The sequence below is a fragment of the Aphelocoma coerulescens genome, chromosome 4, assembly GCF_041296385.1.
Source record: "Aphelocoma coerulescens isolate FSJ_1873_10779 chromosome 4, UR_Acoe_1.0, whole genome shotgun sequence".
Classification (NCBI taxonomy): Eukaryota; Metazoa; Chordata; class Aves; order Passeriformes; family Corvidae; genus Aphelocoma; species Aphelocoma coerulescens.
In genome coordinates this window covers 29,953,670-29,969,097 of record NC_091017.1, presented here as the reverse complement: position 1 = coordinate 29,969,097, position 15,428 = coordinate 29,953,670, and the positions used below count along the sequence as shown (strand labels likewise).

General features: G+C 38.1%; 1 protein-coding gene across 1 annotated transcript in view; it reads left to right on the top strand.

Annotated features, from left to right (window-relative positions):
- The window catches only part of COL25A1 (collagen type XXV alpha 1 chain), a 309,918-nt gene that overhangs the window by 260,908 nt on the left and 33,582 nt on the right, over positions 1 to 15,428 (top strand). Inside the window, exons 19-28 of the mRNA XM_069012103.1 lie at positions 3,707 to 3,769; positions 4,258 to 4,326; positions 5,236 to 5,280; positions 7,276 to 7,320; positions 7,833 to 7,910; positions 10,841 to 10,864; positions 11,771 to 11,815; positions 13,383 to 13,427; positions 13,730 to 13,810; positions 14,564 to 14,626. Coding sequence (XP_068868204.1) covers positions 3,707 to 3,769; positions 4,258 to 4,326; positions 5,236 to 5,280; positions 7,276 to 7,320; positions 7,833 to 7,910; positions 10,841 to 10,864; positions 11,771 to 11,815; positions 13,383 to 13,427; positions 13,730 to 13,810; positions 14,564 to 14,626 — 558 coding nt within the window. The remainder of the gene's footprint in view (positions 1 to 3,706; positions 3,770 to 4,257; positions 4,327 to 5,235; positions 5,281 to 7,275; positions 7,321 to 7,832; positions 7,911 to 10,840; positions 10,865 to 11,770; positions 11,816 to 13,382; positions 13,428 to 13,729; positions 13,811 to 14,563; positions 14,627 to 15,428) is intronic.

The window sequence follows — 15,428 nt, the reverse complement described above, 5'->3', positions numbered from 1 at the left end:
AGTTCTAGGCAATTATGGGTTCTGTAAAACTTAAAGATGACAGTGAATGAACTAAAGCGCTTCTTAGGGTTAACCTCTAATATTAAAGCTAGCCTCTGCTTCAGCCCATAAAAGCTTTGATCATCATGAAAACCAGTTATAATTACATCTAGATAATAATCCTCATAAAAGATATGACTATCCTCTGAAGTAAATTACAAGGTGACTTTTTAATATTAAATTCTGATTGAGCTCACATTACACTAGGTTTACAGCATTTTAGGGCCCTTTTCTGTTTCAGACTGTTCTAAGAGGTGAAAATGAACATTAACAATGTTTGTGAGTGGTAGTATATAATTTGCTATCTGACCCATTACTATTTCCACAGTCAACAAATACTTGAGAATGAAAATAAGCGTGCATGGAGGTAGTCTCTTAACATATTAACACATAAAGGCACTAAAAATTATTCTTAATATCATAACACATCACTTCTGTAAACTGGAAGAAATTCACAAGCTTAGTTTTGTTTTGTTTTGTTTTTTTTTAATTAAGCTGTCTGTGTTGTGATTAATACAAATTGCTCCAAGTCTAACAGTAGATGAAGTTTGAACGTTGAAATTTGCCTTTTTGGCATCTTGTGCAATGTGATTATTTCATAATCTTCAAAAATTTCATAAGCAGTGATTTCATAACTATGCCAAATGGTTAAACTAAAATGAATTAAAGAGTCATCACTTGCTGATGGCTTTCTATACAGCTGCCAAACAGTATTTCACACGGAGGAGTTCCTTACTTTTCTTTCAAAATGTAACTGATTAACTCCTCTTTCCAGATTTTGTGTTCCCTGCCCCAGCTTTAGCAGGCAAAGAAGATTGCTGTACATTCTAACTAGATAAAACTTTGATTTTATTGTAAGAAGCTGTAGTGAGATGTTTGGAAAAGTATTATAAGTCTTAGTTACTCTGATTCCTTGCATTCCTCTCAGCATTTCACGGTAGTGCAGAACAAATTCTGAGTTCATTTAAGTAAGAGACTTAAGAACAGGAGGTGCTGCAGCGAACACAAGAGCTGCAATGTTGTCAAACCACAGTGCCCTCCCAAGCAAGCCTATGCTCTTGGCTTTCCTGCAGCTACATGTCAGCTAAATCATACATGTCATACATTCACAACAAAAAACTAAAGCCCTTAGTTCTTGATTTTCTAACCACATTCTTCTACTGCTCTGGAATCTTGTTTGTGTCATGAACTAATCATAAAGGTCTTTCCCTTGACTTTGCATAACAGGGACACCAGCATGCCTTACTGAGAGGAAACTGTTCTCTTTACATTTCCCACAACATTGGCAGTGCCAATTTTGATAGATTCTTTCCTTTCCTTTACTATCTGAATGGCATAAAAGTTACCATAAGGCATGGAGTCAGCAGTATTATGGCAGGATGCAGAAGTATATCCAATGAGCATTTTACTTAATGCCTTGTGCTGTGGTTACACTCAAGAGATTTGAAATATTAGAGAAGACATGGCTTAGTTTCAAATCATTCAAACGTCTTTCTACTTAGAAGCTTAGTTCAGATGGCAAATCAGATCTGTCTTTTAATCTACTTATCCTCTCTAGCACTGGATAGAGGGAGAAATGCATGTTTTTCCTAATGTAGCCACATTTTAACAACTGCAGTTTGTTTCATGTGGGATAAGAATGCACTGTTGGATCATGTTCAGCTTGGCATCCACCGTAGCTGCTGCATCTTTCCCAGTGGAGCTGCTGCTCACCCAGTCAGTTCCTGGTCTCTACTGACACACCACTTCTTCCACTCCACATTTCAAAACTTTTTAAAGCTCTGTGTCATATGAGACCTGTATTCTACTGATGCTAATTGAGCCACCAGCTTATTCCATTATCAATTCCACTAGCTTTTGCAAAGCATCTTTTCCTTCTCTTTTTAGAGATTTTGGGGGAAGGTGGGGCTTCTTCTTGGACTTTGGCCAGAAGTTTTCTTGTGGTATACAACTGGTGTAGTCCTGAGCAGAGAGAAGAATTTGACTCAAAAACTGCATTAACCTTTGAGTGACTTCTAAGCCTTACCACTGAAAAGAATCATGTAGTCACTGCATGTTTTTTCTGCCTGAAGCCCTAATAAGCTGGCCAAAAACTTAGCCCAGGCAAATTCAGTATTAAAACAATATGGGGCCATTGAGTACCCTCTCATTTTAAAATAAATGATTGAAGCTGCATTGTTCTTCATTTACTGATATTAAAGTGCTTCCATCTGCATGATGACCTTATGTTACTCTTGCTGGTGTGTACTAATACGAAGACTCATATAAACTCTAAGGTTTTTTGTCTTGTGAGAGCAAAAAAAAAACCCATGTGCTTCTCTGTGACATGTTTGTCTCAGTTTATTTCTTTACCATATTTTGAACCATGGCCAGCTGAAACGTCATGTGAGAAAGCTCATTATTTACTTGTATTTTTTATAATCTAAGTGGAGGTCTGTGGGAGCTTGCTGTGGTCCTTGATATAACCACAGGAAAGATTTCTTTGAACTGTTAATGATGGATTGCTGATGAGAGCAATGAATGTGCAAGAATACTTCCTAATTTGCTCACCATGTGCAGCATACCTGTATTTCTAAGGAGGGGAAGAGATGAAGAGAAACAGTAATTAACTGCTCATATGCACTGTCTCTGTGTACTGTCAGTAATGATATCACTACAGGGTTATGATCTATCTGTCTTCTAGCTATTTAATGGGTAATTTTTAGTCATTAAGTTCAGGGATATTGCTAAAAGGCTAATAAATAAATATTAAGTGGGTTACGTAACTGATTTCAAAATATACAGTAGCTTGTGGATATATCTCTTGATTCAAATATATCTGAAAATATGCAAGGTTAAATAGTAGGAAACCTTCTTCAGGAGAGTTTGTGAAAGAAAGCATATGGCTTATTAATCTTGCATTATCTCCCTTTAGGCATGGAGATAGGCAATAAAATACGGCCTTACTCTTCTGCTCAGTGCTGCTTCTGCTGCAAGTCTGCTCTGTTCTTGCTATTTGTCTGTCCTGTTTGTACAAATGAATGGGAAGGAAGGAGGCAGAACAGAGAGGGAATGAGGAGAGCTGTGGCTTATTCCCAGCTGTTCACAGCCAGAGAATTTGTCTGACTGCAAAGAACTGAAGTATTTTACTGTCAGAATGAGGAGGGAAAGTACCATGGTACTGCAAGTCTCTGACTTGAAAGGAGATTCAGCACATCCCCACAGTACCATCTCCATTTGTCATTGCTGTGTCACACACCATTTCTGCCATCTATTCACATGCTGCAACAGGAAACTACCTCATAACACATGACTGAAATGAACTGTCCCTTTTTAAATTTAGGAATACTCAGATCTCTCCTCCTGCCTTCAGACTTGCTTGGATATTAGTTTGGTGTGTTACATTACAGACCAGGTTGCATATTAACAGCCCTTAACCTCATAAACCCCACGTTTGACACCTTCTGCTTCATTTGCATCTCATGTGCTGCGTGGCATCTTGCTACAGGAATTTATGGTGATGAAAGTTACCCATGATGAAAAGTATTACTATATAACTATGTTGCATCACAGCCAGAGAGCTGTAAGCAATACAGGGGAAAATACTACCCAAAATAAACTCGTGTTATTATAGTTGCATACTGCTTAATAAGTAATCCAACATTCCTCTCATATTGTGTTTTTAAAGGGTGAACCAGGTTTCATTGGTCCCCAAGGAGAACCTGGGTTGCCAGGGTTACCAGGAACAAAGGTAAGGGTAATGGGCCAATGCGCTGGTGTGAAGCCCCTAGAGCTGATGTCAAATTCAACTTCCCTCAGCAAGTAACAGATACTGAGACCACTGTTGGAGAAAATGTGAAAAGTCATGGACCAGTGCTGTGTGATAGATACATAGATATTCATACTGGTGCCCTCAAAAAATGTGAAGGCAGATGTTCCATCATAACTTTAATTAATAAAGCATCTATTTTCATGTTAGAATCCCCAAATTTACTTGTTCAAGAGGCAGAATAGGCATGACTGAAGAAACTATAATTTCATAAATGTGAGGGGTTTTAGGAAGATGGCTTAAAAGTGTGTGCAGGGAATAGAACTTTGATGCTACGCACCAGATTCTGAAAATGCACATAGACTAAGCCTGTGATTCTTCTGTTGTCTTGGTTTCTTTGATCCTGCTGAGTTGGTGATACGCTAAAGGCTGCCCAGTGTTTTGTGATCTATGTGTATCTGTTGCAATAGGGTGACAGAGGAGAGGCAGGCCCTGTTGGGAAGGGTGAGCGAGGTGAACCTGGAATCCCTGGACCAAAGGTCAGTCTGATTTTACATTGGAAATGTTTTCTTAGTTTTACACCTATGAACACATCTCTGCCTGCTGAAAGGTAGAACAAAACTTGGTGAGTGAGGTTTTAAATAAAAAATTCTGTCTAATTCTCTACTTCAGTCCAGAAGACAATGGCAGTTTTGTATTCACAGCTGTGGAACTGCAGCCTGAATGGACTCTTATTTGGTCTACAAAGTAAAGACACTACCTACATACACTGTCATGGAATTGGCCTAATTCATTCCAGCTGAAGTACTGACCTCCAGGTCCCTAACTTTCAGCATTGGAGTTTGAACTCTTTGACCAGTGTAGCTATTGAATGAAGAGAAAATCCATTTTGCATGCTGTTTTCTAACTCTTTAAGAAAGAGATCTGTCTAACTACATTTTAGCATTGTCTTAATATTTCCCCTGGTGTTGAAACTGTCAAGTTTTTCTTTCCTAATGCATTTTGAAAACAGTAAGGTTAATTTTGTGCTCCTTGGCCAGTGAGTTTGTATTCACCTGGACTGTTGGGAAAAGAAGTTGTGTTAATACTTTATTTTAATCTCCTTATGTTAGAATATTTAACTATCTTTTCTATCTCTTGGCTATCATTTCTCAGGAGCAATGGAATGACATCATTCATTCCTGAAAACCAGTGATAATGATGCCTACTCTTTACTAATGCCAATACTACTTTTCCTTTGGAAGGGTGGAATCTATGACCATTGCACTCTGGAGTTAAAGAATATATTAATCTTGGTGCTGTTAAATTAAATGCTTTTAAAGATTCATTATCTTGGTAATATCAAATAAAGTATTTCTGCTGTTCCAAACTGTAGTTAGCCATTACTAATTTCTTTTTCTCTGCACTCCCATTTCTCTACCATTTTTCTCCCATCTTGCTTCAAACAGGGGAAAACAGGTGAACCTGGATCTAGAGGCCCCAAAGGGTCAAAGGTTAGTAGTAAAGAAACTGTCTTTAGGGAACTAATTAACACAATGATTTTTAGGGTCAATTACTTGCAACATTTCACAGAAACTTCACTTACCTCTTTAAAAGAACCTGTCACAATCTGCAGTGTTCTTTATAAGTGAAACCTTCTGACCTTCAATTGTAGCTAAAAAATTTTGTCAAGTCATGTGGGGTTTTAACACTGTGATTCTAATCCTTCTTCTGTTATAACATCCACTCCACTCTGCTGTTTTTTTCCTCCTGCAACTTGGTTTCTCTCTGTGTAACTGATGTGTGTTAGTCCTCCCACATGCCTGGACCCAACACCTGAGTGTGCTGTTACTGGGTTTGCAATAATTTTGTGGATCCACACTTTGGTGAGCTAGGAATCAGTGGTATTCCACATACTGCAGGCTGAGATGTGATGGCCAGAAGTCCTACAAAAGCAAGAGTTGTTGGTTGCATTACTGTTTTAAAAAGACTACTTTGATGATATCTATGTACCCCTCTGTCTGTCTGTAGGTATAGTTGGTCCACATATATGGAGAGGGAGAGAAAATGTACGTTTTTCTATTGATTTATCTGCTGTGCAAGTACTGTTCCCACTGGATTCCTTCTTGTTACATGACGGAGTCAAAGCAAAACAAAAATGTATTTGTGTAGGTGATTACTGAGTCTAGTGTCAGAATAAGGGTGACAGGACAATGTAGGTTGGTGTGATGCTGTTTGCAGGACTTGTAAAGTGCTTGAAGGGTGGCCTTAAGTGCTTAAGGATGTGATTAAACAAGTGCCATTTAACCTCATTCATTCCCACCAGAAAGAAGCACTGGAAGGCAAGGGAGCTGATGACGGGATTAAAGTATCAGAGTGAGAGTAGAAGAGTGAATCAGCCTCTCATTTGACTGCAGTACCTGGGCACCTCCCACATGCACCAAAATTATAAAGATATCCCCTTTAATTCCTTTTTTATCAAAGAAGAATATACAATTTTCATTTTACCTGCATACCTATCATGAAAATCTGGCCCACTGAAGTTGGCCTAGTGGTTGGGAACTTCATTTTTTAACATTTCCAGTGACATGTTCACTAGCTGCTGTGAAGGCAGCACTGAAAGGAAAGGCAGATGGCACAACCTTGGTTATGCCCTGCCACCAGCCTGCTCTCCATATGCCTTCATTAGCTCTGTGAAGTTTTCCGGTTTCTTTGTGTTCTGTAACCACTGGTGAATTAATGATTCTTCCCTGACTTTTTCCAAAGTTCTCTAGATTTCAACAGGAGCAAAAGTTGCAATTTTTACCCATATTAATTTTGAGCAATATAAAAATATAAGAAAGTAACAGTGAAATAAAATTAATTGTGGATGCTGGGTCATGAATGCATACGTGTTTGAAATTCCCATAATTTGAAACGTACTACAAATAGCCAGGAAGAAAAAACTGTGCGTAAGCTGGTAGTGATCTTAAGCCTGTCACAGAAAGAGCATCAAGAAACTCTAAATCTGACTGCACTGATGTATTTGAAAGGGTGGCAGTGTCTCAGAGCAGGGAAGTTCAGGAGGTTAGTGGAGGCATAATCACTGAAAGAAAAGTTTATACGTTTTGAAACACACATTTGAAGAAGTTTTTGACTGCTTTCAGCCTGAGTGATTTCATTTCTCTAGTATTCTCTTCAAGCTTTTGGTAATAGTGTCATTAAGAATAGGGGATGTTACACAAATTGGTTAATTGGTAATCTGCCCATTTTTCGGTTCTTTGGGATTTTTTGTTTGCAAACCGATATAATACTCTAATCATTCTCACAGAATCAAATACATCATTGTCAATTCTACCACTATGTAGACTTTGAAGGACTTTTTCCTTTCATTAAGTAAGATTCACATTGTTTAGGATGAGAGGCCCTGTAAACCAGTTCATATAAGAAAACATATTTAAAAAGGGAAGAACTACCTGATACATTGTCAAATGGTGTATCTGTTTTTTTCAAATATCGTTTTTACATAGGGTGATACAGGTGAGAGAGGTGACACGGGATCTGCAGGTCCACGGGTAAGTCTCCTCATCTGAGCTCTTTGTTTTGTACTCTTAGATTCAGTCCATATGAACTGAAATTGTAGCAGTAGTTAAAACTCCAGGTGAAACCGAGCACTTGACAGTGTTGGGACGTGGTTGCCAACTGGCCTTTAATATGACTAACATCACTTGCCACTATTTGAAGCAGTCTCACATCCACAGTTTGTGGACAGGATGTTACAAGCCAGATGTTCTGACATTGTTCACAGCCACTACAGAACTGGAGTGTAGGAACTGCTTAAATGTCTTCCCTCAGAGGTTTCATGTATTTGCTTTCCCGCTGCAGCACAAGTCACTGGGTACTGACTTGCTTATTTATCATTATAAAAAAATGTTTTCCTTTAAATGCTAACTTCCATGTTTTGTGAGTATATTGTAACTACGTTAAGAGTCCAACACGACAAAATCAAGTCAAAGCATGTGTCAATAGTTAAGAGTTTAAAATAGTCTTAGGTTGTCTCCAGATTTTAATGGAAAATGTATTACAGGGACCACCTGGACAGAAGGGTGATCAAGGTGCAACAGAGATAATTGATTATAATGGCAATATCCATGAAGCTCTGCAGGTATGCAAACATAACAAGGGTGAATTGGTGTAGTCTGGTGTGAGAAAAAGTCGTTTGACAGCATTGTATTTCTCTTTTGCTTAGAGCTTGAAAACATTTTGTATGCAAAATTGTTGAGCTTATTAATCAGGAATCGCTTTCTATATTTGGAAACCAGGTTTTCTGTTTGGTGCTAGACAAACTGTTTCCCTGATACGAATTATCTGAGTGAATTAGTTTCATGTTCCCTGGAGAGTACTGACATCATCTAATGAGGACAAAGCTAATTCATTGCTGGCTTTGGTGTTCAGTGCTGAATTAGTGTAATAAACTACATACACAGGTTTAACAGAAGTGTCTGCTTTTCAGTTCATGTATTGTAATATTGACATTTGTCTTTTCCCTTGTTTTCCTCCTCCTCTTCATATAAAATGCAAAGAGCAGAATATTTGGGATTTGGAAACCATGTAACATGCCTCCATTAGCAAGCTGTGGATTCAATCAGCAACTTGAGTACATTAAGTAGACCAAGTACCAGTCTTCTCACTTATTCATTTCTGGAAAACCTATTTTGACTGGTGTGCAGAAAAGTCTGGAGGATTAAAGTGGGGTTACAAAAAGAGTGAATGGGTGTTTGCATAAAAGCAAAGGACCAAGATGACATATGTCATTGCAGTCAAGGTGATTTACATTGCAGCATACTCAGATGCAAATTCTTTGCAGTATAACTCCACGAAAGTGAATGGCTTACTTATGTGAAACTGAAGACTGGATTTGGCTCATTGTGCCTCCGATCACTTTCTCACTGCAGCCAGTGAACTTTTTTTCTTGCATTTACTCAGTGGGAGTGGGCAAATGTCTGACCAGTCATTTGGTTTTCAAGACTCTTTCAAAAAATAAAAAATCTCACTGCCTTTATTAAAATCTCAGAGCTGTGTATGTCGCTAAGGCTGCGTCCACTCTTTCATTGTGTCTGTGAGGAAGTCTGCACTGGCATGTTGTGAGGCTCTGCATTATGTTCGCCTCATTTGGCTTGCTTGTAAGGGAATTCAGACACACAACTTTCAGTCATCCAAATCCCTCTTGGGGTTCCATGCCTAAAGTAGTCTGAAATTAATGTTGTGTATTACCAGACAGAGATTTACCAGGGGTTTCAGCCCCTCTATCTCCTGTATTCTGTCTTTGTATCGTAACTCTGGCATCAGTCTTACTTTCAAGCTTCCTCAGAAAAGCTGCAGCACATAAAGAAGCCTTAAAAGTGGACTAAAGCCTTTTGCAGTGGTTGAAACTTATTAGAAAGCCTTTATCCCGTTGCAAATCATTCCAAATGTCATCACCTTCTGATCCAGGGCAACAAATAATTGATATTAATGGGAATGACTATGCAGGGAGGGTATAAGTAAGATTATATAGGATCAGTTGAAAATATCCTTGCCAAATCTAGCACAGTCCTTTCAGATGGCAAACACCCATTCCTGTCTCCTGGTGCCAAATTCTTAGGGGCTCTGAGATTTGCAGTTCTCTCACAGAAGTACATGAGAACTTCCAGTGCTCAGCACTGAGCTGTGAACTTGCACAGAATTTGGCCTGCGGATTTAAGAAGTTGACGAGTTTGCAAGATCTGAGCTTCCTGTCTCATGTTAGAATTTAGTAATAAATCATGAAGCTGTCTAGCAATTTAGTTACTTTGCCTTGTGCCTCCTATTCAATCGTAAGTACAATCTTAAAATTGTCATCGTGGTTTGAGCAAGAGCCCTGCTGCAAGTATGTGGCTTTCACTTGCAGGACCAAATACAAAATTAATCTCTCTGTCAAAATTGCTTTGCACACCTATGCTGTGGAATTTCCCAGGGCAAAAAGCAGTTGTCTCAAAATTTTAACCTTTGTAGGAGCTACAGCATTAGATATTAAAGTATCTGCCACTGTAAAGGGATCCGTTACTGTGAACACGTTAACAGTACTTTGCAATGGGTATTTTAGGTTTTCATTCTTAGATAAACTGAACTTCTTGGTATTTTTAAGGTTATTGATATATTTCTGTTAATATGTTGAAATTCAAAGGATATGAGTATATTAAAGCCATGTATTAGAGAACAATTTTGTTCAAGTGCTTTGTATTGAGTAGGTTCCAGATCTTTGCCAACAGTATGTATTGTTGCACTGACACATGGAGATTCTTTTACAGCTTAAAACAGAAGATCTGCAAACATTTATTTGCACATTGGATAACAATTAGAAAAGCAAATATTTCTTGTTCTGTTTAGGCCAGTAAGTTCTTCACAGGCAAGCTGCAATATTTAGGGTGTTACTCTGTTTAAAAATATAGACAAGCATTTAAATTACATTTAAATACTTTTCAACTTGCTTTTAGATTCTTTGGCAAAAAGAATAGTGACAGGTCAAGATATTTTGCTTCCTTCCATGATGAAAATATCCTTTGTCTTTCCAAGCATTTAAAGCAGAATTGTAGTATACATAGCTGGGTTGTGGACAGGTAGTTTTAGTTTAGAACTGCATTTTAAAATGAAAAAGAATGTTATATTTCCACTCCAGGAATCGTGTTTACTGGTTAAGCATTGGTGCAAAACCTGCAGGCATCACAAAATGTAGGGCTAGTCTTTTGGTTGACTTCAGACATCAACCCCTTATGTTTTCTTAAAAAGTTTAAAGAACACCTTTTTAAAGACTTCTGCTTAGATTTTGCTACTTAGTCATTGTTTATTTGATCTTTTTAATTATACAAAACTACTGTCTTCATCTAATTCCCACAGAAACCAAGCAGCTAATCCAACACCAGGAGTTAAAATTAACAAGGATTTTATTCATGTTTTTGAAGGCATGGTGTCTCCCAGATACAGCATAGTTTCTGTGGAGATTATAACTGTAGCAAACAGAATTATTTATATCATTGTTTAATTCTGCTACTGACAACTCTTTAATTTTGCCAACAGAGGGTTGCCACCCTGACTGTCACGGTAATTCCTATTGCATGACTTACTGTGCATTGTAGAACTTCTCCTTTGTGTTGCAAGCATGTTCATAATTCTGCTAGCTCAGGACATGTCTTCATTGGATGTCAGCCTGGTTCATCATATCATGTATCGATTTCTTTGCTTGGTGTTCTCAAAGCAGAGAACCCATTGCTGAAAGCCATCCAACAATGGAACCAATTCTGCTCCTTCTGAATTAATGGCAAAACTTCATTTAAGTACAAGACTGGGAAAACACATTCTTCTTTTTTGTTTCAAATTCTTCTCTGCAAGATTGCCGTTAGTCATATTTTCCTATCTGTACATACCCTTTCTTTATATTAATGCAGGGGATTTTAAAATGTTGTTGTGGGGTTTTCTTAAAGCATCCCCACTATGCACCATCCAGACCAGTATTTGATATATGACACTGTGTCCACAGCCTGAGGTAGAAATGAAAAAAATGGTTACAGCTTATTCCATGGCAATTTCACAAAGCACTGAGTATCCCCAGATGCACTTAGCATCTTTTAGCAGAATCCTCTCTGCAACTGGTTGGAGATTTCTCCTGGTCTCAGATTGTTTTGTATCAGGTAGTGAGAGCTGGAAAATATGACTGGGTTCTGGTCTCACTTCCATTAAGGGAAGCAGTCTCATTTCATCAATAGGAGCAGAGGCCTTTATTATAAAATACAGGCTGTAATGTTATTTTAACACTGTTTCTGTGGTAGTGTTGTGGTTGTTGAGAGCTGTCATAGGTTAACAACTTGTCCATAACTGGTCTTGGTTCCCCTTGTGTTAAACATCTAACCCATTTTGTTACAGTAGCTATATTAACATTCACCCTGTGCTTAAATGACAAGTTCTTCAGGAGTTTATTTAAAAACTGAGGGGTTTGTATTTTCTGTTTAGGGACCACCAGGACCACCAGGACCCCAAGGGCTGCCAGGGTCAAAGGTGATCTTCCTTATTTTACTTGTTGTATCTTAAGGGTGGAGTATTTTCTGTGGTTTTTTAAATGATGTATGCACACAGGTAAATGGAGCTTTCCAGCACAGTTGTTTAACTGTAAATTCATCAAATATGGCATGTTTCTAACTTTGTACCCAGATTCTTGAAATGTAGCTTTCCAGAACCAGGTGCTTTGTTTAGCTGCCACACAGAGATGCTCAGCTAAGGACCAGCAAAATTAATTAATACTGAAAGAGTGCAGAAGCATCTCACTCAGGGAATGGCACCGAGGTAGCTCCCTAGGACTTTGCAAAGTATCCACACAACCAAACAGTGGCTCCCATGCCTCACTTCTGGCTGAGTGGGGATGAGGTAGGCAAAACTGTGTGCAAGACACCACTGGCCACCGTGTGAGTGCATGTGAATGCAGCGTTTATGTCATGGGGGTACCCACCCAAATAGGTACAGTATTGTCTAATGTCAGTAAAAATTACAACATACACATGTGGCCAGGAGCCTGGCTGGAAACCCAAGCCTGCTAATACCACCTGGCTGGTGCTTACACATAGTACAGAAGGGTTAGTGAGCAGCCCACACAGAGACAATGAATACCATATGCTGCACCATTCTGTAAAATTTAAATAATAAATTTGCCTGTACTTAAAAAGTGTTGAAATTAGTGGACTGTCCCTAATTGCTTTTAAAATAGTTGAGATGTTTCTCCTATTTCTTAAATAGTAGATAGTGCATCTTCTCCCAGTGTCTCTATGCTCTTGCAAGAGCAAATAGATGCATCTTCAACAGCAGTACTAGACATTTCAGACTTCATCCAGTATTTCCAGTGATATGAAGAGTATTTCATATGGAAATACATCACAATACATATGTGCATTGTTTTGAGAAATTGTGAGAAACGAGGTTCATTCTGTATGATAATTGATAATAGAGTACACAGTTAAGTGTGCAGAAATTGCTTTTTGCATTATCATCTACGCAGCATTTCTGCAGCATGGGGTATGTTGTGAAATACAGAGAAGTTTGAGTGTGGAAGAGATTGTGTTCCTTTGTATAGGTGAGCCTTCTCCTTCAAAATTTACAATGTAAAGCAGAATTCAACATTACAGGAGTTTGTTTCCAATATCATCAACTCCACCCATCCAAGTAACTTATTCCCTTAGAAAATGCTACCCAGGAGCTGGTCATAAGACAATGTTGTGAATGTGAACTCCACTGAGTGATTTTTAATAGTCAGGGGAAAAAAACATGAGGTCCCTCTCTTACCTTACATAAATGGAGAGGCATGATTCCGTATTTATTCTAGAAGCAGGCAAAGTTTCCATTGGATTGGGATCTTTTCACCCCCTGGGATTTTGTCTTCTTCTTCCTTTTTTTAAATGCACTTGTCTGGCCTTTATACAACCCAAAGTTATTCAGTAGAGGTATTATATATGTGCTGGACTTTTTGACAGAATATTCTCTGGCTTTATTCTTGTTAATTATGGGAATTTCTCTGACTTTTTACTCTAGTGTCTGGGACAATTGGGATAATCCAGTTCTGTCTTGTCTCTTTCAGGGTGAACCAGGATCCCCAGGAACTCCAGGAGCTGATGGAGAGCAGGTACATTTTGTGTCAATCATGTAGTGGAGAACATGTGAGAAACCATAGGTTGTTTCAAGAGATTATTTCCGTGATCCCAAGTTTTAACTTAGATTTTATAATCGAAAGAATATGATGATAATAATTAATGAAGATCCTTATAATGTTGCTGCATAGTCTGTGATCTAATGATGTCTCCATTTTTGCGTTTTAATAGCAAAGGTATATGCATGCACATGACTTCTGCTTATTAGGATCAAAGCTAGAATTCTCTTGGTGTCTCTAGTTTTTTGCATGATTTGCTGAATAAGTCCATATTTTAGGGTCCTAAGGGCTCAAAAGGAGACACAGGTGATCCTGGAATGCCTGGAGAAAAGGGAGGAATTGGACTGCCTGGCCTACCAGTGAGTATGAAAAATTAATTCATTAGTTTTAACAAAAATACTTTTATTTTTTCTCTCTTCCATTATTAGGAATTTCCAACAGTGCTGATAAATTGCAAATGGGATAGAAAGAGCTGGGGGGAATATTCTGAGATTGTTCTGCAGCTAATCTAGGAGGAGGTGTAAGATTGTCAGAACTGTTCATTCCACTTACAGTAAAAAAAAAATACTGTATAGGGAAGAAAGAGGTTAGCTGGCAGGCTGACCAAAGTTGTACTTCTCTTGTAATACATAGCACAGCTTGGGCAAAGAGAAAGGAGCTATGTTTTGAATGGAAATTTCAGGTGACTTAGATTGAGGAGGGAGAGAAAATGCATGAATATTTATGGAATGCATTCTTCCTATTTATATATTTGTGTGTGTATATATATATGCATGTATATATATATATACATACAAATGAAATTTCTCAGTGAAAATAGAAACAATTTCAAAATTGTATCCATAGTACAATATATCATTAATGGAGTGCCAGTTTAAGGAATTGTCATAAATATCTTGCTACAATTGATAGCTATCAATATAAAAGCATACACTTATATTTGTTAAAAATAATTTACAAAGTAGCGCCAGAATTTTTTAAAGGATTTCCTTTATATGTGTGCTGTGTTATGGTAATTATGGTAACTATTTGCCAATAAGTATTATAATTTCTAGATTGATTGCTAGTAAGATTACAGCTGTTTATAAATGCTGTTTTGTATGATTTTATAGGGAGCTAATGGCATGAAAGGTGAAAAAGGAGACATTGGTTTGCCTGGTGCCCAAGGTCCTTCAGTAAGTCTTAGTGTGGCTTTGCAATGAACACTGGAGTTCAGCAGTGGTTCTCCAGCTTCTGATTCTGAGCAATACTTGATATTCATGACTGATCGTTCCTGAGAATGAACAGATTTCTGGTCATAGAGCTAAATACAGTTTAAGAAATTTTAGAGATATAATTCCTGTTCTGTTCTGTTGTATGACTATGAACAAGTCCTGCTCGCTTCAGTCAAAGCCTTCTGGCTCTGTAATGAATTAAATGGGAAGAAAGAAAAAAACCCGAACAAACCATAATCTCTCTCAACACCTTATACTCTGGGAATATCAGATGGTCCAGTGAGAACCAGACTAGACTGACTTCTGATATGTGACCCAGGGTAGTGAGCTAGTTGTGTGAGACCAGACATTCTCCTGATTTTTTTTTTCCAAAGCATTGTAAAGGCATTAAAAAAAAAAACAAAACCAAAAACCAAACAAACCCAAAAAAACCAACAAAAGTCCTACATAGTACCTTTATGGTGTGGGTGACTAACGTTATCAGAGCACAGTAAGATGGGAGACCTCAGAGCAGAGGTTAGTGACAGAAGCCATAGCTCTGAGGAGTCCGAGGCTGCCCTGTGCCATCGCAGGACACAAGAGGCATTGCCCTCATCTCCAAGTTTCTTTCTATGAGAAGAGGATTATTTTCTTTCAAATTAATTCACTAATTCATTCATCTGTTCTGCTTATTTTCACTTGAAGGAGGACTTACAATTTTCAGGAGATTTCACAGATGGTGGACTCTGTCTTATGTTTCAAAGTGCACCTTGGTGATGCTCTT